Genomic DNA, 27,261 nt, shown 5'->3' with positions numbered 1-27,261 from the left:
CGCGTTTGGTGCTTCATGGCTCCTCCTCCGCCCAGCTGATTGGAGGAAGGAATGAATGATAGACAGAGGCACTGGACAGACCGCCGACGTCCCACCTCCAAGTCATATACCTCACTGTGATTGGTTCATTCAGCTCTGCACACAGCAACTGTCATTCATATCAGCCTTGCGGGCCGCACGAACAGTAATCTTTCATATGAAGACGCGGGCCGCAAATCATCATCCTGCGGGCCGCAGATGGCCCGCGGGCCGCGAGTTTGAGACCCCTGCTCTACAGTTTAAAGAGTTACTATACAAAAGAATTAAAGCTTGTCGACTCCTGCAGGAGTCATAAGTGAGGCGGGACTCACTCACCTTGTACACCTGTCCATACGTTCCATTCCCAACAACCTCAACCAGCTCAAAGATCCCAGCAGGGTCCTGGGAGGAGAAAGAAATGAGCTTGAGATCAGAAATACACTCATATTTGTTTACTAAATACAAAAACAAAGGACTGAAGTAATTACTATTCACTCAAAGGCGACTATATTTGTTTCTAAGAGGAGGAAGTTGTAATTCACACAGTGGTGCTCATGTCACACTTGCATAGGAGTCATCTTTAAATACTAAAACACTGTGAACTGCTGCAATCTGGTTTCAGTTATATCATTATGAAAATATAAACAAGTCCAGAAATAAATTTAAAAGAAGTCTTAAGAAATAATAAAAACTTCAATACTTAAAGTCCACTTAATAGTATGTTTTCATGTTACTCTTGTGCAACAACAGATTTATAGACCCAAATATCCTGCAGTGTCTACTACACATTTCAGTGAAGACATCCGTGGGACTTAATCTAGGGAAAATCAGAAACACTGATAAACTATATCTTTATTTACAATGATGTACTCCAGTAAATAGCCAAAACATCAGCCTCTCTTTCTGATTTGATCATTTTTGTGTCTGTGAGGATAATGTCACTGACACTAATAGCGAGTAGGTTGTTTTGACTAAATTATTCAACCCCCCCTTCTGAGATGGAGGAAAAATGACAAGCACTTCCACTTTCATGTAATTTCAATATGGCTTTAAGATGATGTGTGGGTGGTGAGGCTGCTGCTTTGGGTTTAGAATGTACACCGTGACCTATCCTGCTTTCATTTCATTCCAATGACGTGTTTCCCATCATGGAGACGAAGGTTTGTCCTCAAGACAACAAACGAAAGTGAAAAACACTTTGTAGGTTCAGGAATGATACAGCAACACAACAAATGTGATGCAAAGTAAACCCCCCAAACTGAGCACAAGGGATGCTTAAGCATGTCTCGCGACATAAAAATGGAAAAACTGTGACGTAAAATGGATGAAAGAGAATTATGTTATGGAAGACAATAATGTAATGATTGAGTAGGTGGCCAGGCAGAGGCGGCAGCTTCACCCACAACCAGCACAGAGAGTGTGAGGTGAAAAATGAGCTGCAAGTAGAGAAACATTACAGTTTTAGACGAGGAGCGGCACGCTGCTTCAGACGCTGAATAGGAAGAGAAATCTCACAAGAAAGAGTAGTCCTGATTTAATGTATAATGATTTTATGCTGATTAATATGCAACCAATAATGGAGGGACGATGAGATGTTTAAATGTTGAGAAAACCAGATTATCACTAAAGGAAAGTGGTGAAAGCTTAAGAGGAAGTAGACGCATTACTGCTAACACTGATTTAAAAAAAGAAAAGGACAAAACTGGTACTTGAATTCCCTGAACATTACGAAAGACCGATTATGAAATATTTTTATTTAAAACAGGATGTGACACCATGGTAGAAGAAAATACACATCCCATTTTGTTTTATAATTTAGTAGCAGAGGAGTGAGATGCTTTCAAATTGAATAGCAAACATTTAAATAGTGCTATAAATACTCTTTTCATTGTAAGAATCCATCGTTGACAAAACATTGTGTTAAAAACTGAAATCTTAACATTTAACATCATTGTTAACAAAAATAAATAGATTAGAAACATCAAACAGAAAAACTTTAAAATCAGATTTAATAGAAAGACTTAAATTCTTTTAGCCAAGAACATAATTTAATGGTTGGATCTGAAATATTAGTTTTTAAGACTAAATGCAAATGACTACAATCTACATGAAAAAATATTTGACAGTAAGCATTCAGTCACATGCAAAACTTTGTACAAAGATTGAAATCAGAAGCACAGGTTAACTATAAAGAATGTTGCACAGGTTATCAGCCTTAAAATGCTCAAAGCTGTTTTTAGTACCAATTATATATATATATATATATATATATATACATACATATATATATATACGGTATATATATACGGTATATATATATATATATATGTGTGTGTGTTTACCTTTGGAGGCTTAATGAAAAACAGCTACTTTTACAGAGAAAAAACAAACAGTAACATAAAGTTGCATTACAGTCTGTTTTTGTAGCTTGAACTATAAGTTGTTTTTTTGTAGAAAAATCTTGCAGAAATTTAGTTTGATATTGTTTAATTTTAAACAATTAAAAATATTACAAAAACAAAGCTAGCCTCTTGATTTATCATTCACTTATTTTCCTTTTTATGTTCTGATAATCTTTATTGCTGTAGAAATATTAGAAAACGATGTTAGCAGAAGTTAATTTTGATTTCTCTAATCCTTCATTTATTTTTTTCATTGTATACTCCTGAATTGTGGATAAAGAGATTTGGATAATGGTAAAGAAAAAACACTAAATTTTGTAATTGTATAAGCAATATAAAAAAACCTCATATAGATTTAAAAACTAATTTAAAAAAAATGTTTTGTTAGAAGATCTTTAAATTGAACCAGTGTTCATTTAAAAATAAAGAATGATCACCACAAGAGCCTATAGCCCTTTAAACTACTTCTGATGACTTTATCTTTGCAGGCAAATTACATGACAATTTAGTTTATACTTCCTTACCAAGATAAGGTAAGAAAATGTAAAAAAAAATATGTATCATATATGCTACTTTAATTATGAATCATTATGTGCTAGAGCTAAACAGATTCATTTTAGTCTACTTTCTTTTACTTAAAACTATATGAAAAATATTTAAGTATGAAACATGGGGGTGTGGCTACAGCCCATTCCTGACTGCCAAAAATAAACATAGAAAAATAGATATAGTAATCGAAAATGGTAAAGGAACTGCTGGCCTCTTTCAGAAGCAGAATATTATTTGAAGATCAAAGCTTAAAAATATTTCATCTTTCATTTCCTGCTTGGTTGTTTGTTGCACAGAAAGCTCTAAATAATCCAGTCTGATGCCTTCAGGGTAAACCAATAAAAACACAAAGCAACACAAGTCGAAAGGTAAGAAATCCCCTTCAGAAAGTATGAAAATAAAACTGTCCAACAAAAATATTGATATTAGTATGATATCGTACTGTTGTGTGCAAAAAAGTTACTTCAATATTATCATTAAGGGTTTAAATGACACTTTTATATGTATTATTATTATTATTATGCCTTCCCACTAATGCAAAACAGCTGTAAAGCTAAATTTGGCTAATTAGCATGACAGTTGTGGTTTTTGAACATCTGCATCAAGGTCGGGGGACGTTCATTTCATCTGAACTTTGTTTCCGTGGGTGAGGAATGACACCAAACTCACATGACATAACACAAAAGAATCATTATTTGACAGGACGAAGGTGCTGAGCTCGTATGTTACAATAACAATGGTCTTACTTACCCTCAGAGCTGCGAGGTCTATTTCATCCAGGCTTCGTGTGGGGGCGTTTTCAGACATAGTTGGCGAAAACTTGTGACGTTAGCTAACAAGTTAGCTTAAAAAAACGACCAAATGGGAAAAATATTAGCCTATTTAAGATATTAGGATGAGTTAATTTACAGAGAACATTGAGAAAACTGAATTAGTGGAGTGCCGAAGCTGCTGCGGAGCAACATTTTGAAGTCCATCGCAGAGTCGCACCCAGCTGGCTAGCTCACTAATGTTCTGGTCGAAAGATGTGATCTGCAGTAGCAAAAAAAGAACAAAATAATAATAAATTCAACATAAAAATATCAGTAACGTCGCTGCTAGCCGGCCATTACAAGCGATACGAGAACTGACAGGTTTTCACGCAGTGCACCTACACTGTTATTAAACACCTTGCTGCGTTTATTTTTATTTTTGACAAGAAGCCGCGTCTTTTCTACCGAACAACCAGAGTTTCATTCGTCAAAACCATCCATGTCGAGAAAAAAAAATAGGGCTAAATCCCAGCTGGCGGTTGTGTTATTATTAGGCTTATAAAGTATAAATCAGCGTTTAAGGCGACGCAGCGCGAGCGATCATCTGATGTGATGGCGTCCGGGTCCGTCCAGCACCAGAACCGAACGTCAGGCTGTCATTACTGCCGTAACATTTGTCGCTCTGCAATAAAAGGTTTTCCCTTGAAATAAAACCCTCACATAGGTTTCTTTCTGCGTCAGCAGTTGACAAACTTGAATAATTCCCTAATTTTAGCGGAAGCGCGAAGTAATCCCAAACTCAGGTGAGCGCCGTTTAACACATCGGGCCGGCTAACACCGCTAAGCTAACAACAAGCTAAATTATTTCTTGTAGAAAAAAAGGGGAAAAGAAAAAAAAAACTTTCCCTCCTCACCCATTTTCTGTTTACAGTCGCGCCTAGCACTGCCAACCTTGCGGGGAAAACACGGACGGGCAGGCACTATTTTCCCACCCCAGACACCGTCATACTTGCTGGCTGGAGCGCTGCACTTCTTAAAGTTAAACGTCGCTTTCCTTGCATCCACTTCTTTATCTTTTTCTAAGTTGTCTATCCTCTCAAATGGCTGAGTTTCAATCAGCAGGTAAGACCGAAACTTGCTATTTCGCCATGTTTTGCCACCCGAGCCCCGTCCTTCCTCCCACTTCCAGTCTTGTTGTAGTCCTGACGGTTAGTACTGACGATTGGCTGAACGCAGCACTCCTCAAGTGTTTTGGCCTCGTGAAGCGCTACGGTGCTGCGTCAGGGACAAATTACCTGAAACAATCATTACAGTGGACTTCCACCTTCGCAACCGCCTGTCTGGACTGGACTGCTAGTATGACTTTTGTCTTTATTAACCCAATAAGTCTCACGTTTAATTCATCTATTTTTTATTTGTAGTACTGCATGATAAAAAACAATGTGGGCACTAATAGTATTAAAAACAGAGTAATTACAAAATATTTTCCCAACATATATTTATGTATTTGAAAGAAAATACTTTGTATTTATGTAAGCAATTAGTAATCAGTACTGCATGAAATTCATCAATCCATAATTTCCCAAACTTTTAAATGAGAATTTAACAGAAATACTTTAAGTTTTATTAAACCTTGCATCTTCAAAAATGTTTCTACTTTATTAAAAGTAATTAATTTACATACAATGTCTGTGTAATACAGCCTTAATGGAATTACAGGACAACATTAATGCACTCAGTACACCAAAACTTACATTGTACACTTTGGAATTATTATTTTTCAGCTGCAGCTCATTCAAACAGGTCAGATTTTTGGTACTGGAATGGAATTGTTTAACAGGAATCACATACAGTACAAATAAAATAAAAAAGTTTATTGAACAAATACAAAGTTTACAGTTCAAGTGTGTTAAGAGTATTCTTGGTTCAGTAAAAGTATTTTTAAAAAAAGCCTCAATATGTAACAAAACTCTTTTGCACATTAGTCAATGTAAAGCAGTAGGTTTAATTAAAGTATTACAAGTGTAAAGTCACTTTTTGGTTTATTAAAAAAGGCTACAACTACAATAAAGAGCATGCGGAACCAAATGTTCCAATGTTCCAGGGCTCACAGCGTTTTTGACTATTTCTGAAAGGAGCAAAGAACAGTCTGAAAACACAGTGACAGGCTTTTCTGTGAAAGTGGCTCCTTGTTGAGTGAGGGAGTGTTCACATGAGGGATCTGTTATCAGTCCTATTTATGGACCTGTTTGCGCTGCAACTACCAGCGTGGTGATGTTGACCTGCAGAGACCTGTGAAAAGCTTATACAACCTGTCTGTGCAGCCTAACTTGATTTCTCATGCACCATTCACATCAGTACATTTTCTGGGTGAAATTGGCTCATCCTGAAGCCTGTTTCACCTGAAGATTGTACATGGAGTAAGGGCTCACTGCACTGCTAATGGAAAACAAGGTGATTTATTGTCTGAAAGCCTCAGATACTGCTCTTTCATTAAAAAAAGGGGGAAAAAAACAGATTATTACTTGGACGCACTGTCATGTTGTAACATTTGCAAACATTTACAAAACTTTTATACTTCTTTAAAATCCATATTTGTTGCTCATAAAATCAACATATTTTTAATTTATAAAAATGCTGTGAAAATTAGACAAAAATATCAATCTTCTGTTTTCTACTGGATCTGGTCAATCTCAGAAACAAATTTATCTTTAGTTGTCATTAGAAAAAAAATCTAATCTTTTGTCTACAGTAAAAATGTCCTCCTAACGCTGGATTTCAACAAACATTTTCATGCAAAAGTGCCGCCACAATCAGAAGAAATGGTATTAAATGACAGTTCTCCCAGTTGTCATGGTGACATAAAGAAATGCAGCAATTAACAGAAGGCAATGCAGTGCACCTTATTTTGTTCCCCTCAATACAACAAGGAAAAAAAAAACATGAAATGATTCCAGAAGGATTTTCAGTTCTTCTGTGAACAGATTACGCTCCTTTCTCTGGTGCAGTGTCCACATTTAGCAAGCTATCGGCCTTCTCCCTCTTTTCCAACCCTAACTAGCCTTTATTTCAGCTACATTCCACTCATCTCTTTATATCCGTCACCATAACAACCACAAATGTTCTGACAGATTTTCTGGCACTGCAGTGAGAGGTGAAGCCTCGGAGGGAGAGAGTGAGAGCGTGAGGGAGAGAAAGAGACAGAGCCACCCACCCACCCAAAAATCCAGCATCAATAAATGTACACCGTGTTCCTCCATCATGAAAGAGGTTGAATTTCTGACTGCATTCCTTTTCTGAGACAGGCACAAACGGCATTAGCTCTAGCCTCGCTATTAAGATTGCACTATTATGAAGCACTTACTATCTTGATAACAAGAAACACAAGGATTCATCTACAAAGTAACAGCTGTTAATAATCTGTAGTTCAGTGTTTGTAAAAGGTATTTAAGGTTAGCATAATTTATTATTTACATAAGTGCTGATAATGTAGCTATTCTAGTGTGTTAGATAGTATATACAGGTGAGCTATACTGCAGATATGATGCAAAACTGTGGCTATGTCCACATCTCTACAGGAGCCATGCCTTCCTTGGTGTTAAGAGGAGGGAGCAGGTTTTCCCCGTACAGGAACATCAGGGGGAAATGAACCAACAGCCCTCGGATTGCCTTCAGCTCTTCCGCTGCCTGCTCACAATCGGTGTCACAGAGGGGGTCCTGGCTGGAGTACTCCTTCAGCACCCGCTTGTTACAGACAGAGTCGCAGGGCAGACATCGGAAGACCTGTGGAGACGCCGGGGCCCAGAGGAAAAAACGGGTGAGAAAACCACAAAGAAAAAAAAAACAAAGTTATGTGGTTTAAAAAGTTTCTTACCTTGTCGTAAATGCTGGCATTCAGTTTAGCTGTTTCATTCCATGTCAAGTAGAAGAAATCGTCGCTAATTGGGTCATCTATGTTGATGATGGGATCAGATGTTGCACCAACAAGAACACTGTTGCAAAAGACAAAACAAAACACGGTCTTTAAAGTCCCCCTATGACAATTAGGGGGGAAAGAAAACGTTCTAAGTAGTGTTTTAATTATGATTATAAAGTTTTTAACCAAAATCCCACAACCTAAATGTCTCCTCTGAGGGGGCGTGGCTTTTGGAACAGAGCTGAGGAGCTCCGCCCCTGATCCTCCCATGTCTGATTATGATAGCTGTGTCTCGCTAGCGTTAATCTTCACAGCTGCTACATAAAAACGTCAAGCAATATCGGTAATGTTCAGCCGTATCGTTTTGAGCTGGATGTCAGCTCGGACAAGGAAGTGAAGAACTTCATGGACCAAACTTTTACAATCCTTTACAACTGCGGTCAAATGAGCCGCTGTTCGCATTTCCGTGGTAAAATCAAGAAAGGTCCATGGAGTCTTCCGGAGGTTTTCCAGCGTTCACAGTCTTGCTAGCGTAAGTTTTGAGTAAAAATTCACACAAAAATCTAGTGACGGCTGATTTGACCATAGAAATGTGAACGGCGGCTCATTTGACTGCAGTCAATGGGAAGATGTCATCTTCTCTACTCCGGAACCTGAGCTAGGCACACTAGCTGGGCCAGATGAGGGATTTTGTATATGTGCAGCAGAGCTATCGTAGTGTAAAGAAGGCTTATTAATTCAAACAGCCTGTCTGATACAGTTTGATTGACAGTGATTTAAAAGGAGAAATACTCGGAAATGCAAAAACGAAATGATTTGTCATTACATTTGTTCACGTTCATAGGAAAAAAGCCACACATTCATTTTAAAAACTAAAAAAAAAACATTATTTTGGAGGGGGACTTTAAGAGAGGACATTTTTTACATTTTTCAAGAATTAAGCTAACATAAAAAAAAGACGACTACTGGAAATATTTTTTTAAAGCAGCCACTTAATTCGCTTTTTGTAAAAACTTCTTTATAACAACTGCTCTCTCCTAACCTGAAACACTCTTTGCGCAGAGCAAGTGTGAGCAGGCCTGCTTGGTACGGCTCTCCTCCCATGATGGATGGTACCATCTCCTCATCCTCCACAAGCACGGCCACCTCACTATCTCTGGAGCCCAGCATGCTGCGGTCATTGATGTTGGCAGAACCTGTAATGCACGAGGAGAGGACAAGCTTTTCGGTTAAAACTATTGAAAAATGGTATGCAGAGTGAATATCATATATACTGCAGCTGCATCTCATGTAGTAAATTACATCTACTGATAATTACTCAAAAGATCAGATATTTCAGACAAATAAAACTCATAAATGTGTCATGGAAAGGTACCTACACTTTCCTACATTTGCACATCAACATATAAGCAGCAGAGACCTGCTTAGTCACTGTATGCTGAGTAAAATTCTGGCACGCCTTAAATTTGCACTCCAATGTCCACAAAGAAGTATCTATTTTAAGTGAGTCCACTGCAGTTTTTTCCACATTACAGCTCTGTTCCTGAAACTTTGTTTCTAATTTGAGGCTAATGTCTCTCTAATAAGTTCTGGCTTTTTATTCTACGCCACTTTCCAGTGAGATAAGCCTAAAATCCTTCCAGTGTGGAGTGTTTAGACTGCACATGACCAATCCAGCCAATCTGACTCTGTTTGCTTGTTTGATGAGGCAAAGGAATGTCTATGATAAGCTCCACCTGGATGACTGAGCTCTTCACTAAATCCCTCTTGATAAACCTAGACATCCTGTGTCCTTTGTGTTTGTGATCTCATCAGAGGTCACGGCCACGCTGAGCTTTGTCATGTAGATCGAACGGTAAGCTGGCCAATTTGCCTTTCTGCATAGTTTCCTTTTCTTCTTAAAGTTTGGTACATATTCTCCCTCCTTTTTATCCTTGTAAACATGACTTTAGGATAGTTCCGCTCATCCAGGGGATGCACAAACTCTTCCTAATACCAAATAAAATCTACTTTTTTCAACCGATGACTATTTAACGCCGACCGCCACAGAACCAAACAAAAATAACACAATTTGTTGAAAGCAGAGGTGCAATCCTCCACTGTCAAAACCCCAAACTGAAAAACCAAAACTGACATCTGTCATTAAATAGCAAAGAGTTTGATCAACCACAGATTCATCACAGTCTGCTAAAATAGCTCACAATGATGGGAAACCTAAATATAACCCACTAAATGCATGTCCATATGTCTAAATATTCATTTATTACATGTGATTTATGTGCTTCAGCAGCGAGTGATGCTCATCACAGCTCAGGTATTGATGAGCTCTTTAATTGGGGGAACGTTTTTTTTTTTTTTTTGCCAGTGGGGACTCACCGATGATGTAACAGCGGTCATCAGCAATGAGTGTCTTGCTGTGAACATAGATGAGCTCGGTGACGAGCTTCTGGGAGAGCTGGGAATGCGTTCTGAGGCCGCAGAAGGTGATGTACTCCGTCCACTGATCCTTCACTAGAGGGAACATCCAAATCAAGTTTTAGCACATTTCTAATAGAAACTCACCCAATAAACTGGTACTGTAATCTACTTGATTTAGTTTAAAGGGGCTGCAGGGGGACAGGGGGGGTCAAAGGAAGGGAATGGGCTTTGGAGATAAAAGCTGACGCGACGGATCGAAGAGCAGAAAAATAACAGAAAGCTCACGTTCGCTCAGTCTGTGCAGGATGGATTGCTCTCCGCGGCAAATTGTCCTTGAAGATGGAAAACAGAGCTGTTTACCAAAAAAATGTAGCAGCACATCATGACAAAACTAAAACCGGTGCTAGTAAACAAAATTAAAATATTCCAAACTTTTAGCGAATATGTGGAACGGTGTCTTTAGTGTTTGCTTCAATTTAGGAAACCTTTCAATGTCCATTTATCCAAACAATTATGCAAACTAGTCAAAATAGAAATAAATACTTTATATTATAAGTTTTCGAGTATGTAAGACTATTCATATTACATTTTTTATAAACCTATACAACACTAAAGGCAGTTATAATCCAGTTCATTCAAGGTCTTTAAAATAATTTAACTGTACTTTAGTAATGGTCTTTAGAAGTGACTACACAGAAGAAGACAGAGTGGCTTAATCCCACCTACTCAGTGTAGAACTGGGCGACCTCAGTAACACAGACTCTGTCATAAACACAAATGTGAGCAAAAGAAACTGAAAAATGTCAATCCACAGCCCTCATGTGTGACTAAAGGGATTTCCAGAGCTGCAATGGTCTGTAGCAGTAAAATCCTTTTCTGTTATGCACATTTAGAGGAAAGTGATAACCGACACAAAAGGTGCTCACCTGTAAGTGAAATGCAAAATGGTTTGGATGGCGTTTGCATTTTTTGTAGTGAGATCTCCCTCAAATCCAGGAAGCAGGGGAATAACCACAAACACCCTGTACTTCTTCTGCTCTCTGTGGAGTTAAAAAAGAGTTTCAGTATTTTATTTTATTTTACATACATCCTACTAAAGTCTATGTTATGAGTTTGTAGACTCGAAGTGTTTCAGATCTCTAACAAGAAGTCAGCTCAGATATAGTTAAAGTCGTTGCTGCTTGATCGCTTTAATAACACACTAAAATAAAAAAACTAAACACTTTAAACTGAGTCCCACCTGTGAGCGAGCAAGATTCGATCCACAATTGCGTCGCCAATAGTATTTTGGACATTGTCGCCGGCGCAGCTGATGAAGAACTGGTTCTGAAGGAGAAAAGGCAGATGGCCGCTCAGTATGAGCTGAAGGCCAGAGTAGGAAGCTGGCAAACAGAGGAGCTATTCAAGCACAAGAAACCTCCTAATTAGGTCAAAGAATCTTATCGAGTAGAAATGAATGAACAGCAAAACCATCTTTCAATTGGTCCTTAAAGCCAGCTGGTAGTTTGTGGTCATCTGTAGTGTTCTCTGGCCGTTTTTCAACTACCGGTAACAGCTGGGGAGTTTTTACCTCGATGTAGATGTAGTGCTGGCTGTTCTTGATTGTTTGGATGTAGGCCTCAAGGATGGAATTCTCACAGGTTCCGGTTGACCAGGAATCAGTAGAGCGCAGCACCTGAGGAAATCACGCATTGAAGCTTAGACTCCTCTGAGGACACTGATCTACTGGTCACAAAGAACTACACAGTTTAACAGATTTTTAGTAGGGCTGCCACAATTAGTTGACTAATCAACAACTAATCGACTACTAAAATAGTCGACGACTTATTTAATAGTCGATTAGTTGTTACTTTATATTACCTGGAGTCAGAGTGTAGTAAAGTTGAACAAAGTTGTGGGCGTATTTCTTTTATATTTGAGACAGTGAGACTAAAACTGTATTTTATGTGAAAAATAGTCAGATGCCCACCTCATTTGATTTAATCTTGTTTTAATACTAAAAACTAATGAAGGACAGAGGCTGCACGATTCATTAAAAGTTTAATAAACTATCATCTTTATGGTCTTTATTTTTAGTTAGTTTAAAGCTAATGATGTGCGGTTTACATTTGCATTACCTGAGTAGTCGACTAATTGGATAAAATAATTGGTGATTAGTCGACTATTTAATTAATCGTTTGTGGTAGCCCTAAATTTTAGGAAATTCAAACAACAGGACATTCTATTTACGTGTTTTATAGTTAAAAGAAACTTCTTCAAAAACTATTATCTTTTTGAGGTTTTGGGTTGAGTACAGAAGAGGTGCAGCAACTTTAAAGCTCCACTCCAATCACATTTAATGCATTGGAAATCATTCCCAGTCATTTTTTAGTTATGATTGTGCCATTTTTAGCCAAAATTCTAATAAGTGTTGTTTTCTAAGACATAGTTTCAGCAGAGTAGCTGTAGTAGCTTCTATGTCACACCTACAAGCTTTTTCCAAAAGCATTTTTTCTTGTCTGCTCCTGATTCAAAACGATTTGAGAAAAGAAATAATCAGAAATGCAATTTTAAGCTTAAGTGTCTTTATATATGTCCTCCATCATCAGAAAAAAATGCTACAACAACATGATTAAAACATAATTTTAATTGGAGTGGGTCTTTAAAACTGATGAGAATTCTGGGAACTGAAGCTAAGAAGCAGCAGCAAAACTGGATTAGGAGATTGTAATGTAATAAGGATTAGTATACAGTTACAATGCCTCCTAAGGAAACAAAAAACACAAAAGAGTGAAGATTTAGTTACAAATGACCTAACTTTTGTTGTTGAACATTTTTAAACGAAGACACATGAAGTTGAGTTTGAATTCATCTTTCAGAGATTGTGTTGAGATTCATTCAGTCTCCTTGAATTTAAACGACTCTGTTCTTGGTCTGTAACTCTATGCAGATCATTTATCATCGACTTAACATTAAACTGAGACTGGCTTGGCATGCTGTGCAGACTAATAATGAGGATCCATCTGAAAGCCTGTTGCAGACAGAGTGAAGTGCAGTTCTTTTCTCTGGTTATTCTGAACAAAGGCAGACGGTGAAAGCTTTTATTCTCTGCACTCTACTTTTACCACCTGCAACAAATAAACACCTGCAGGAAATAAGACATTTAAAAGATCGATTCGATTCAAGAACATTAGGACTTATTTTTCCAATATTTATTATTTATCATGGAGTAATCAAAAAGGATAAACTCTTTAAAGATCAGCTGGGGAATATACATTTTCTCATGCCGGTAAACATAATCTGATCTCAACACCCAATTCTGACAATTCTACCTTGTTAAATCATTTAAAAAATAGTTTTTGTGTGAATTAAATTGTTTTTTTTTTCAGAAATATGATCCACAAACAGCTGCTAAAAATGAGAACTTACAAAATAAATGAAGAGAAAATCACTTTAGGCAAAATTAACCTGAAGATTTAAAAAAACATAACAAATGTTTTTGCAATCTCAACTTTGCAGTTTTCACTTTAATTTTACTTTAGGCTTAACACATTCTCCCAAAATAACAAATGAAGCCTACACCCTAAGCTGCAAGACTATTTAAATATTTTAAATGTGCAATAACTCATAAAGCCTTCTTTTCATTTAAACATAAGGCATAATCTTCCTGTAAATGGTAATTAACTGTCAAGCTAAATGCATGTTGTGACTTGAAATAATAGGATCCATCAGTTTGTTGACAACATCTTTCATTTTTTGACTTTATTTTTATAGGAGCTGCCAAAAAACATTTGTTTTTTTTTTTGCAGGCTGTGGATGTTTTCCGTACCTGGACTTTTGCCTTCTTGGAACCTGGTACAATGTATGAAAGCGGATCTTCAGTAGAGTGAGACTTGGGGAGCAGATATGGGTAGAAGTCATCTTTGTACTTGTTTTTGAAGATCTATAGAAAAGATAATGCGTTAGTGTTTGTTTTTTTTATCTCAAACACTTTTTTTTTTTACCCACTAGTCGGCGTAGGATTCATGTTCTCATTGGTTTCAGGTTACACCAAAGGAAGATAAGTTTCACTTTAGCTTCTATTTGCTATACAATTTTTATTAAGTTTTATTAAACTAAGAAACAGTTCAAACTGTCTTCATAAACCATCATATTATATTTACAAATTCTTTGCATTTTCTGAGTTCTAAATGTAGATTATTTGAATATTTTGAGCAAAACATTTTGCATACTTTTATAAAAAATATATATATATTTTTTTTACCATATTACATCCATTTTTTTACACCAACTTATACTTGTACTTAAAGACCAAATTCCCCAATTCTCAAACCCTGATGGATTTTTTCACAAAAAGAAAATAGAACACAGAAATGCACACCCTTTTTTCTCTTTTATAACTCTACATTGGTCGTATGATAGATAAAGTTCTCTCCATCCTGTCTGACCTTGGTGAAGTTCCAGCGCTGGATGAAGTGGCGAGCTACATCCTTGGCAGCTTTTCCGTGAACCGCTGCAGACAGATCACGCCACGGCATGCGGGGAACCTCAGAGCGATCAACATTGTCTGAGAAAAAGGAAGCAGTAATTTAGTCCTGTAAGTTTAAACGTCATATTCTCAGGGATTAAGCTTCTGTACCTTCAAAGGGCTTGTCCAGCTGGGTCCAGTCTTTCTTGATAAAGTTGCTGTAGTCTTTGCCAAGCCAAAGTTTAGTGTTTCTTGATAGATCAAGCGGTTCCTGGTTTTTTGAGTTTACCAAAAGAGGATCATCAGCTGCTCCAGTATCCTATTGAACAGAGTCTCGCATCAGATTCTGCAGTGCAACACACTGCACCTAAAACAAGCTAAAGAGAATACTTACTTGGACGTCTGCACCTGGTTGCTCCTGATTCTCACTGTTTGCCAAACCAAGATCAGTTAGTCGATACTGACTGTCATCCCACCTCCCAAATGCTAGGTCAATCCCCCCTACAAAGGCCACAGTTTGATCAATGGCAACTGTTTTTTCATGGTGGGCCCAAAGGAGGACCACGGACGATAAATGGTCAGGATGCCGCATTACCTAACGAACCACAGGAGGCAAAAAGCACAAATTAATGTTAGTTTGGGGGCTTTAAATACAGGAGGGCAAAAATATTTGGCAATGGCAAATTCTACAATTTGTTCCTCTTAAGAAGATGAGAGAGGTCTGAAATGTTCATCATCATAGATGCACTTCAACTCTGTGAGTCTGAATGTGAATAAAATACAGGATATCTTATTGAATCATTTTAAAGAATTTGTGTAATGTTGCAGAAAATAAATATTTAACAACTACAAATGAGTACCTATTCTGTACCTCACTAACATGTTATTTCTTCCGTCACTTGTTACCTGTATTCATGACACCTGTTTGAACTATGTGTCTAGAAGATACCTGTCCACACCTATAAACGGTCATAAATGAAGGATTAAAGGGGTCATGTTTGATGGAATTTTAAGCAAACAGCTTCTTTCATTAATGAGGATAAAACATGGTTGGATTTTCCAGCATGAAAATAATCCCAAACACATCGCCCAGGAAATGAAGATTGCTTATAAAAAGCATTTCAAGGTACTATTGGACTTGACTTCAATACCAAATCTTTGGAGAGGGTTGAGAGTCCATGTTGCCCATCATCAGCTCCCATAACAACAGATTTTGAGAAGATCTGCATGGCAGAATGGACCAAAATAGCAGCTAAACCTGGTGAAGTCCTACAGGAAACATTTGACCTAATTTGATACATTGCAGAGTATTAGAAGGAACTTTAGTTATTGAGCAAATAATAATTTTCTGCACCATAATTAATACACATTTTTGTACATTTTGTCTCATTTAATTGAAGTGTTCGTACAGAGCTCTCCCATCTTCTTAAGTGGGACAACTTAGAAAATCTGTGATTAACAAATACTTTTTGCCTCTCTAAGTCTCTGTGCATAAAAACCAACAGACCTTGATGTTTGGGTCTAAATCCATGAGTGTTCTCTTGCTGTGTTCACTGTTGATGCCAAGGGCTACCTCCACCTCTTTGTACAGCAAGACGCACACTTTCACCCCCTGTTTCTGCAGAGAAAAGGTTTTGAGTGAAACTTTACAACTTATTTATGACAATATTGGGGCCAGCATACAAAAATACATTTATGAAAAAAACGTAATTTTACGAGAAAAAAAGTAGTAAATTTATTCAAAAAAAGTCAAAATTTATGAAAAAAAGTTCCTAAAGTTATTCATAAAAGGGCAATTTTATGAGAACTAACTAAACTAGCAGAATTATGAATAAAAGAGCCAATATTTCACAATGATAAAGTTGTTATTACATAAGAATTTATGAGATTACAGCAATAGTTTGATTAAGGAAATATAAAAAACAAGAGGAACCAATTTTGTGTTTCAGCCAGAGAGACATAGAGTAAATTGTGCTTCATTCACTACTGATTTTGAAATACTTAGTCTTTTGGCGAGTCTACATTGTTTTATTATAAGTATAAAGACATTGAAAAAAATTGCAGGAAGCTAGGCTTCTTGATAAGATTTTTGACCCACATGGAGTGGGTTTCCGGCTGCTGCGCTGTTCAAATCTTCAGCAGTAGTGTTGAGATCCAAATGCATTATGGCACATAGATTCCTATCCTAAAAAAGTATTAATGGCTTCATTTATGGATTTAGTTGGCACATGATGTGAATGGAGGCTTACAAGCACCTGTTTTTTTTTTTTTTTTAAAGCATGGCTTTTTCCTGTTAAACTAGGACGTTTTCCTCAAATTTTACGATTTTATTCTGATAAAATCACAACCTTTTCTTATAAATTTACAACTTTTTCTCTCATAAAAGTACAACTTTTTTGTCATAATTTTATGACCTTACACTTGCAAAATTACTATTTTTTTTCTCAGAATTTTGCAACTTTATTCTTGTATTTTTTTTTCTTTTTATGGTGGCCCCTGATATGCTGTACTTAATAAAAACAGTTTGAGATAGTTAAAAATGCACTAGCTTAAAACCTGAAATAGAATTCTCAAGATTCATTCATAGTCACTAAACATGCATTATTATTAGTGATTTCCACTAGATGCTAAGAAATTCATGATTTTGTAAGGTCAGGGCTACAAAGTAAAACCATGCAGAGAGGGAATCCCTACTGCTTTTCTTTTAAGCAGCTCATCCAGTCTCCAGTGGTTGTCAGTTGCTGGTCTCTTCAGAAAAATCTCAGGGCTGAGCCTTAACCAGAAGACAAAAAATGTGAATTATTTTAGTGTTCAATCAAATTGAATATAAAAAATAGATCTTTGTGTTTGACACATTGGTAAGGACTCTGGAAAACCTTCTTGTTTAGGGAAGATCTTCTTTTTAAAATTGATCTCTCCAACTCTTACCACCAATCAGTGATGAAAATCTCCTCCTTGGCTTGTTCAAGAGCATCAGCAAGGTCTGAAAAGTAGTCTCTTCCATTCACATACCTAAATAAAAATAAAAAAAACAGTGAAGGTAAAATGATTAAAAAACTCAGAATATTTTCAACAGTATCTGGCTAATTTATGGTCAAATCATAAAATGCAGTAAGATGAACTTGATTAGAATGAATAAAACATAAATGGTTACATTTATTGTGCTACTGTTTGCGTTACTTACCACTTGGTGAGAGTGTTTTCACGTGGGCCGAAAAATCCCCCATGTTTTTGTTTTTTGCAAAACTCGCATGCGTTTTTTATCTCGTTTATCTGACTGCTCCACCAAAGACTTTGCCGGAAGTTGTTGCATTTAATAACCAAACTCCTGATGGAAAATAAAGAAGACATAAATTAACACATCTGTGTATGCAATCACTTCCTATTATGTTTGAGCTGAGAAGCAGATTCATCTTACCGAGTCGAGTTCTCTAAGCAGACTCCATCTCTGATGTCTGTGTTGGAATGGCCGACCTTCACCTCGAACTGTGGGTCAAACAGCAGCACAAAGTTGATTTGGCTGTGATCCCGGCTCATATAGATGAGGAAGGAGTCTTTCACCACCAGCCAGCGGTGAGACCAGCTGAAACAGAACCGATGATGGCCAAAGCAGTTCAGACCCTGGATGTGGTGACCACCTGACCTCTTGTAAATAGGCCCCTCCCTTAAAAAAAACAAAAAAAAAATAAAACACAAATGAGCAGGATGAACCGCTGTGATCATGTCAGTCATCTTGGTTAGTCGAAATGTTTTTCTTACAAGCCTTTGGGGCCTAGATCAGCTACAAAGGAGAGAGCACTGATAGACAGGAACTCCATCTGTCAAGGGACAAAAAGACAATTCAATGCACAATGTTCCACTATCACTTCAGTCGAACGGGTTACGGGGGGTTAGGATTTACCATGCTGTGGTCATTCCTACAGAATTCAATCTCAAGCAGATTATTCAAGTACTCCTCGAGGTATTTCTGTTAGAGAAGCAAAACAGCAATGCAAAAACGGTTATTACTTTTTTTAAGGGACATGCAGTGAAAATAGGAAGCGTGGGATTGAAACGACAATAACAAAGCATTCCCAAATACATGAAATGATATCTAATTATATTGGTAAAAACTCATGTTTACAAAAATGTGCAACAAAGCACAGTCATTGTGTTTCATTAGTTTCTTTATAAAATGATTTTTGAATCTTAATTCAAAAGCAGTTTGATTTTCATCAATTTATTTAATATTAGAATTTGTTTACAACTATTATTCACGTGTTGGTGACTAATAATGGGAAATGCAGGATAAACTGCATGATATAAAACGTAATTTAAGCTTAAAGTAGACCCTAGGAAATACACAAAATACATTGTTTATTCCATGTGTTTGTACCATGATAGGGACCTTAAAGTGCAGAGTCAAATCAAAACTCAACTTTACATTACATCAGTTCCTTGAAATTAAGTAGAGCAAAGCATTACCCAAAAAATTAATAGATCAAAACAAAACAGAAAACTTGCTCTTGTCTTGGCGATAAAAAAAAATCATATTTTAATTTTTAAATCCTGCTACCATTTTGCTGGAGGTTCTTTTGGATCGATCGCTCCCGTGAAGACTTGGCATTTCCTCTGTCATCAACCTCATCTGCTGCCGTTCCTTTGAAAACCTTTAAAGGAAAATTTGAATATTCAAAATACTGAACAACTTTTAAGGGCTGCCATTGAAAATGCAAAGCAGCCCAGATTTGTGATGAACAGAAAGTGATTGTGTGAGAAGAACAGAATTGGGTACTGACTTTCCTAGAGGGTTCCACTGGTACATCATCTTGTGCTTGTAAATATCATGATTCAGCTCCTGAAAGTGCTTGTACTTCCTCTTCACGGTCCAGAAGAACGGGCCGTGTTTCAGCTCCAATGTGTAGAGGGTACTCACCTTGACCTGCAGGGAACAGAAATGCATGTTATCCATTAAAAAACAGAGATCATTTTTCTCAAAGTGTCAAATATTACCATTTTTATCTTGAGTATTTATGGCTCGGTTTGGGGTCACTTAAAATCAAAATATGGAATAAAATTTTGCCTGTCACTCGTTTTGCACTGCATCATAAATTAGATAGTTATCATGATTTCCTCGAAAATCCTAAACTAAAGCCTGTTTGTTCTTTGAAACTTACTGATCCAACATAGAATGGGTGAATTATTAAAACCAGCTTAATGTTATTTCTGTGTAGCAGTATTTCAGCAATTGACGCCACATCCACACCCAGCATGAGGTGACTTTCAGTTTGAATGAAACTGCTACTGTATTTTAGAGTAAACACAGTTTATGGAATGCTTTTTAATACCATATTGGCATAAAAACACAGATAGGAAAGACTCAAATGTACCTATGAGCACCACCATTTAAATCTGTAAACCTTTCAACATCTGCACTAGGGCTGGAAATGACTTTGTACCTCACGATGCAATACGCGATACATGACTCACAATATTGATGATATCACGATCCTGCGATAATCGGTAACAAACATCACTAACTCACAATATATAGAAGAAGACATATTTTATTTTTTTTAGCTTGAACACAATCATAATAAACAACTTTTGTTTATTTTGTGCAACAAATAATCAACACTTTTGTGCAACATTGTTGAAATCAGTAATAATAAGTCTTTGACAAGTATTGGCACCACTTGAATTGGAATTATCTGTAAAATTAATTATTTACAATAGTAAACATGAACAGCAGTGCCACTACTTAGTGCAAAATTGTTGTAAAGGACAGAACAAAACTAAATAATTCAAGTAGCTGCCAGGCACATTGGTGCAGCAACAGCCAGTCTTGCCATGTGCGCCCCCTATCTACCTCAGAGGGAACGTTTTACAGTCTCTTCAAACAAAAATAAAAACCCATCAAATGTTGCGATATATGGCAAAATGGATATTTTGGCACACAATTTTCTGCAGATAAATGAAGATGGGGTACCTTAGAACGAGTGGTGTGTCTTTCTGTGTTGTCCACTCTGCATGTGATAGGAACTCCTGGTATGAGGTAAGGTCGGCCTTGTTCCTTTATTTCAGGAAGACGATGAACTACCATGAAGTGATGGCCCTCTGCAATGTAGAGGATTAAAACATTTACACTCCAGCTCTCAGATGTTGAAGTAAAGATGTTCTTTGCCTCACCCTTCCTTGACATGAAGCCATCTAACTTGTCTTGGTTCAGTCTGATGAGATCTTGAGGAGAGCGCCATCGGCTCAGAATTGGTGCTCCAGTGCTCACAGCCAGCGGCTCAATCACATCTTCTGAACTGGCCATCGCCCTTTAGCTCCAAATGCCAACTGCAAAACAAATTCCATCAAATAAAAACCTATTGGCATAGAAACCAATTTAGTTTAATAAACACAAAACGAATTACAAATCTGAAAAAAATATCCAAGTTCAAAATTAAACTCTGGGGATGGTGATATTAAAAAACACAACAACTGCACACAGTTTTGTACAAACAGAAAAAAAGAGATATAACGGAATAAAAAAACAATTAAAAGGCTGAAAATAGAGGTTTTGTACACCACAATTAGTGTGAGCAATCAACCTGCTAATTAAGTGCTGAACATGATGACACATGTAAAGTGAAAGACACAGTGCTCATGCAGAAAACAGGGTGTGGAGGAAGCCTTTTGTGTGGTGTGGGAAGGCTTCTTTGAATGGCTGTCTCCCTGGAAACGAGGCAACAGGAAAGTGGAGTGTGTGTCAGAGGCCAGGAGATGAAGAATTAAAAAAAGGAAAAAAACACCTGAATACAATTACATGATACATTTTAAAAATATGTGGACATAATAAAAATGGAATATTGTTCTTTTTAAGCAACATAGATTTATGCATCAGAACAATTGTCAAAAAGTGATGTAATTGTGAAAATATTCCACTTTTGTTGTTTTAAGATAGGAATGACAACAAAGTTTAGGCGCAATCCAAATATCTAAAAGTCTTTCTGGTTCAGCGATTGCTGTTTTCTGTGATTTTATCAGTCTGCTCCAGTGTTGTAGAGGAATTCTGGTTTTTCTTCTTCATGTTTGTCTCGGCTCACTGAGATTTGCAAGCATTTGTTTAGCCAAAGCTCTTGACTGTAAGTCGCCATGTTTTGGCTGCAAAACTAACGTATTTTTACCCATCTGCCTCTGGGTGACTGTTGGTATAAGACAATTGCAATATGCCTTCTTCGGCCTTCATCAAACAAATATAACGTGTTTTATTTTCACTAAATATGTACATAATCCTTGTCAGATTATGTTGGGTATTAGGTTAAATCAAGTTGTGTTTCTTAGAGAAAAGGCAACCTCTCCACACGCCATGCATGTTAGCTGTTCTAGTATATTTTCTCTGTCATGAACTTTTATTACTATTACAATTAAAGTCTGTAAAGGCTGAGATCCAGATCTTGAGCTTCTGTCGTTTCTCTGAGCATTGCGTGTCCCTTAAACTGGGAAGAAATTGCGGGCCTTTTATCCTGATGATCAATCAGAAAAACATACAGATCATTAAAAAAAATAGAATATTATGGAAAAGTGTATTTATTTCCATAATTCCATTTAAAAATGTATCTTTCACAGTCCACTCTCGGAGTCAACTGCTTAAATGATTGTAATTATTCATTTTTATATTAATTGGGGTTCCTGATCATGAAACCCACAAAATCAGCTTTTTTTTAAAATTGCATACTGTGGAGAAATCATCATTTACTTCTTAGTTTTTGTAAAAATAAATAAATAAATAAACACAGAGACAATGATCACATCAAATCAATCAAATAAAGCATTTCAAAAATGATGTGGCCATCTTCAATACTTCAATAGTATGGGCAGTATGATGTAGATGAAATCTGCATTTCCATCCAGATACACAACAGAAGGAATCATGAAATCCTCTAACATTCTGGTAGACTGCTGCAGTGATTTTGAATTGAAGAGAGCAGAGTTTAGCAACCCCAGTGCTGGACATTGCACTCCAAATCATGACTGACTGTGGAGATTTTACACTGGATGTCAAACAGGCTGGGTTCTGCTCCTCACCAGTCTTCCTCCAAACTATTTGACCTTGATTCCAAAAGGAGAGGTACTTTCTTTGATTAGAAAACAGGACATTGGACCACCGGCCTTCTTCTAATTAGCTCAGTTGAGACATTTTCTCCCACTTGGCCCAAACTCGGGAATGGCTTGACTTGAAAAACCCAACAGTTGTACCACAATACTTGAAATCGATTAAACAGTGGGCCTTGAATCAATAATCTAGGAAAGTTTCATTTTTTGACTGGAATTTTGGAACAATACACTTTTCCATGATATTCTATTTTTTTGGAAAGGGTCTATACTGATTTGCAGCAGTGGCTACTTTCACAAACCATTAACCCCCATCCTATCCTCGGCATGTTTACATTAAAAGTGGGATCATCTGGACCCCACAAGACAGAGCACTGAACTTTTTATCTTTTTTTTTTTATCTTAACTGGTGTATGTGGCAGACATAAGATCCTGCCCACCTTTGTCATGGGAGGAATCACACATCAATATCAGTGTCAGGTCATCGGGAGCCCATAGGAGCACAAGGGTTAAGGGGTTATTTGAGGTACAAAATCTTACTGGGCATTTTCTAAAATATGAAACCTGTATTAAAAAGTATATCTTGTAGCAATGACATTCTTTTTGCATGAATCCAAATTCTTCCATTTGTGAAGTTCAAAGCATTCAACAGTTTTATTATTAATATTTGTAGCATCTTTCATGCTTTTTACAAAACAAAACAACAAGCAAAGAACTTGTTTAAAACTAGGACATAAATGTGATCATCACTGTAATGTCATCGACAAGCAATGAGTTTAAATAAATTTAAAACCAGAAAATGTGGGTGAACTTGTCTTCTTAATGTGAAACTTTTAAGGGAATGCAGCAACACAGCATATACATTCAAAAGGAAACTGATACTTTAAACTTACTGCTCCTTTTTTTATTTATTTAGGATTGCAAAGATCTTCAAAGTTTCTACAAGTATTTATGTTTTATAGTTAGCAAATCTAACAACAGAATCCCATTTCTGTCTAAGAGATATAAAAGCAAAACAATAGTTAGTGCTTATGTTATTAATGCTTTTGATCAGGGATGTCTAGGCTGATTGCATCAGTTATTTAAAAACAGATGTAATCTTTACTTAACCACTAACCTTAAATGAAAGAAATAAAAAACTCAAAAAACATAAAACATTTGATTTTCTTAGTTCTGGAAATCAATAGTAAAATACTGTATCACTTTGATGTTAATTTACAAATCCATGCACCCATATGTTTTCTTAACCCACCATATCCCTTATGGGGTCACGGGGTTGCTGGAGCCTGTCCCGGTCACTGTTGGGCTGAGGCAGGATACACCCTGGACAGGTCACCAGTCTGTCGCAGGGCAAATTCACAATTCTATCAACACTCTTAAATAAATATCATATTCATGATTGAATTTAATTTCTAAAACCAATTATGAAAAAGTGTTTTCTAGCCAGTGATTTAAACCGAACAAAAGTAGACATTTCATGAAAGAAATACAGATTCTTGAAAAGCTAAAAGGAAAATATGCTTGATTATGTTTGTGTTTGTTTGTTTGTTTTGCTAAATAAAAACACGAGAAATTGCTTTAAAATTAATTTGACTAATGGAGTGAAAAAGTGAATGCTGCTTTATATCTTTAAAGTGAAGTAACTGTAGACAAAACCATAAAAAAAACATATGAAACCTGGCTGTGAGAACGGTTCCTTTTTGCTTAAAACTATGTTGCAACTACGTGCAAAGAAAATATCAAGTATTTGGCCAGGATCCATTAGAATGTACCTGGACAACCAAAAGGTGTGTGGGTTTGTGTGCTGAAGTAAAGTCAGGTTCACTTCTTTAAAACCTACTTTTGGTTTAGCCCAGTAAATTCTACTGAAAGGTTTATTGTTGTACAAAGCCATATTAGTGAAGTTTCAAGGTCATTTTCTAACCCACTTGAAAAGTATTTTTGAAAAATAATAATAAATAATAATTTTAGAAAAAAAACTTGAACTAAGTCAGAGAAAACACAGAAATTGTACCTTTACATTGCAAACAAAGTTTCATTCTGAGTGAATATTTGTGTGCGCGCGCGCAAGTGAGCGCGCGGGAATGAAAATACCTACTCGGGTTGCCATTCATTGCAACAGGTTCATACACTGCGAGTGTTCAAAATGCCACCTTAGATTTCCCCAGGTGTTCATCCAGATTTGATTACAGTGGGAACGACCATGGAAAACTACTGAAGCTGTGGATACAACACACAGACAAATGCTAGTAAGAGTATTTGATCTTTTCTGTAACAATAAACCGGAGTAACAGAACTCCCAACAAGCTAGCGTCTTTCTTTTTTTTTTCTTGACATGTTCTGCCATGAAGATAGTGTGTCTTGGGTGTGGTTACAGGTGAAAAAGTTTGACAAATTCATGACCGAGCTGGCAAGTAAAGGCACGTTTGTAAATACCGTAATAATAAAAAAAAGAAAATGCTGAGTCAAGATTTGCAAACAAGTAGCGTGACTATTTTTTTCAGTGACACCAAAATGTCGCCTCTTTAAAAGGTTGTAACACTTAAGGGAAGAATTTAGGGACGGACATGTTTTCTCTTTGCACCAGTCTGTTTCGCTATAATGGGCGAAAGTTATTTTAAAAGTAAAAGATAAAATAAATCTTACAACAGACGATGTTTTCTCGTCTCCTCCCTCCCTGCTATCGGTTTCCGACTTCGTCCCAGTCTCCTAAAAATACTGTAAAATGACGCTAAACGTACCATAGACGAACCGAAATGACATTTTTTTTTTACCCCCACCAACAGTCATCTGGGTATTCAAGTTGTTGCCTCGTAATATCGTTTTTAAAAGCGATACATTCCTCGCGAGTGCGGAGTAAAAGCAATATATACCCACCCCGAGTTCAGTTAGCACCGCTGCTCCACATCCAAGACAGCAGATTACCGGTTTTACACATGCTCAAATGTCATAGTCCCATAGCTGTAGCAGAGAAGTCATCGGTATTCCATTGGGGTGATGTTGTGTCAAAGCCCTCCCCCTTCGGCCGTGTGGATGGGACAGGCCGACGAGGAGGGGAACTATGAGGAAGAGTTTTTGTCGTATGGGAGACGTCCTGTGTGCGATCATCCGCTGCAGAAACCGCCGCGGGTCTGGTAGGGACGTGACAAAGCGACACCGTTGTCATGAGGCGAAACTAAACCCGATCACGGTACAAGTCACAACTTTAGCAGCTGAATAAATACTCTTTAGGTGTGGACCGCGCATAATAACATGGCGCAAGCATTTTTTTCTTTGTGTAAACATGGTAATCGAAACAATAGAAAACAAAACAAAGGTGACACGATCTTGAATGCACAACTTAGGACACAAATAAATCTACTTTACTGGACTATTATTATTATGAAATGTTATAGAACTAACATTAAGACAATAAGTTCATCAACAGTAACTAATTGCATCACAATTGAATGAATTAGACAGTTTTTTAAACATATCCTCCTGGCTAAGTTGAAACAAAAACACATGCAGTTTAACAGACATAAAGCCAGTGAATGCTACTCTGCACAAAAAACATAAAGGAATCTAAGAAAGAAAAAAAAAACATATTGCCTGGAGGGCTTTCTGGTTAGGATTTGCAAGTCCAAACTCAAATGTTTAATACTTTACCACTTGTGGTCCATGGCATTTGAAGGATTTTCGGTTGTAAAAAATGTCACGTTGCTACCCATTTTGCCATATTTTGGATGTCCTGCTAAGAGGATTTATTTACATATAAAACTATATTCTAAAATAATGCTTCCATCAATGTGTTTAAATATTATTCCAGATGGGGTTCTTGAAATTTCGTATTTGTCTTTTGGTGGAAACCCCAACTTTAGAAAACCTGAATTATTGTTTTTATTCATATTTCTATGTAAGTTAGTCAGCAGGACAAATGTTTTGTTTAGAAGTTTTTATTCCTTTTTTTAATGATGAACAGGGATTCTTTGTACACAAAAAAAAAAAAAAAATGGTCCCAACAAAATGAAATTAACCAAACAAAAATGGGGACTGAAATGATCCAAGAGAAAAAGGGGGAAAAGTCACCATCTGCCTGTTTAACACACTGGGGAAGCTTTATAGGTACGGACAAGTCCATACCACACAAAAGGGAGCAGGGAAGCAACTAGACAAACGTTTTCACCTATACATCGATAACTATAAGTAATAAAAGAACTGCTCAAATCAGTCAGTGGCAGACAAGACAAAACAGATGGTTTTCTCACAGACTGCCCTGCCGGTGACCCAATCTGACCCAAATAAGACAATATTGCCCCTTTGTGATGATTTCCAGAGGCCATATCCTGAATTTTCTGTGTGCAGAGGCCATGAATGCATGTTATAACATAGAATAGGTTCTAGAGCTGATTTTATTTAAAGGCCCTACAAGAAAATTTAGAAGAGGAAGTGGCATATCAGAGGAAGATAGAGAAGAAGAAGAAACCCCTGAAACTAAAATAGAAACTTTGCTTTCAAAAAATAACCTGGCCCTTGACTGCATGTGACAGACACGGCACAGTGGCAGAACAACATGTCATGAGAATGACCCCAGGAACCACAAGATATGTTGTTTCTCATACCACTGACATTGTCTCAACATTCTACTTATTTATCACTCAAGCAATTGAACAAATCATCCAGGAGCTGATTTACCTG

At 36.9% G+C, this 27,261-nt stretch overlaps 2 protein-coding genes across 4 annotated transcripts in view; both read right to left on the bottom strand.

Moving 5' to 3' along the window:
* Window positions 1-5,058, bottom strand: part of mink1 (misshapen-like kinase 1) — a 29,612-nt gene extending 24,554 nt beyond the window's left edge. The window contains exons 1-3 of one of the 2 annotated variants that reach the window (XM_024265732.2): window positions 4,636-5,058; window positions 3,720-4,001; window positions 355-420 (exon numbers count right to left, since the gene is read on the bottom strand). In XM_024265732.2, the coding sequence (XP_024121500.1) occupies window positions 355-420; window positions 3,720-3,776 (123 nt within the window). In that variant the 5' untranslated portion in view covers window positions 3,777-4,001; window positions 4,636-5,058. The remainder of the gene's footprint in view (window positions 1-354; window positions 421-3,719; window positions 4,002-4,635) is intronic. The other variant, XM_024265733.2, reaches the window with a different exon arrangement.
* A 303-nt stretch (window positions 5,059-5,361) lies between these two features.
* Window positions 5,362-25,796, bottom strand: pld2 (phospholipase D2). 2 transcript variants are annotated; one of them, XM_024265729.2, is made up of 24 exons: window positions 25,462-25,796; window positions 20,671-20,826; window positions 20,471-20,598; window positions 19,281-19,423; window positions 19,058-19,151; window positions 18,404-18,469; window positions 18,262-18,320; window positions 17,921-18,166; window positions 17,687-17,830; window positions 17,431-17,514; window positions 17,197-17,275; window positions 16,010-16,120; window positions 14,897-15,097; window positions 14,674-14,821; window positions 14,483-14,601; window positions 13,864-13,977; window positions 11,626-11,730; window positions 11,296-11,381; window positions 10,982-11,095; window positions 10,341-10,387; window positions 10,014-10,148; window positions 8,680-8,833; window positions 7,596-7,713; window positions 5,362-7,504 (listed from the first exon to the last, which is right to left on the bottom strand). In XM_024265729.2, exons 2-24 carry the CDS (start codon window positions 20,801-20,803, stop codon window positions 7,280-7,282), a joined length of 2,853 nt encoding a protein of 950 aa, XP_024121497.1. In that variant the 5' UTR covers window positions 20,804-20,826; window positions 25,462-25,796; the 3' UTR covers window positions 5,362-7,279. The 2 variants fall into 2 exon arrangements, with proteins under 2 accessions (XP_024121497.1, XP_024121498.1); XM_024265730.2 differs by lacking the exon at window positions 25,462-25,796 and adding an exon at window positions 25,231-25,392.
* Between the last annotated feature and the right edge of the window lie 1,465 nt (window positions 25,797-27,261).

Source organism: Oryzias melastigma, linkage group LG14 (assembly GCF_002922805.2).
Source record: "Oryzias melastigma strain HK-1 linkage group LG14, ASM292280v2, whole genome shotgun sequence".
NCBI lineage: Eukaryota > Metazoa > Chordata > Actinopteri > Beloniformes > Adrianichthyidae > Oryzias > Oryzias melastigma.
Note: the sequence above shows the minus strand (reverse complement) of the source record. Positions and strands in the feature narration are given on the sequence as shown.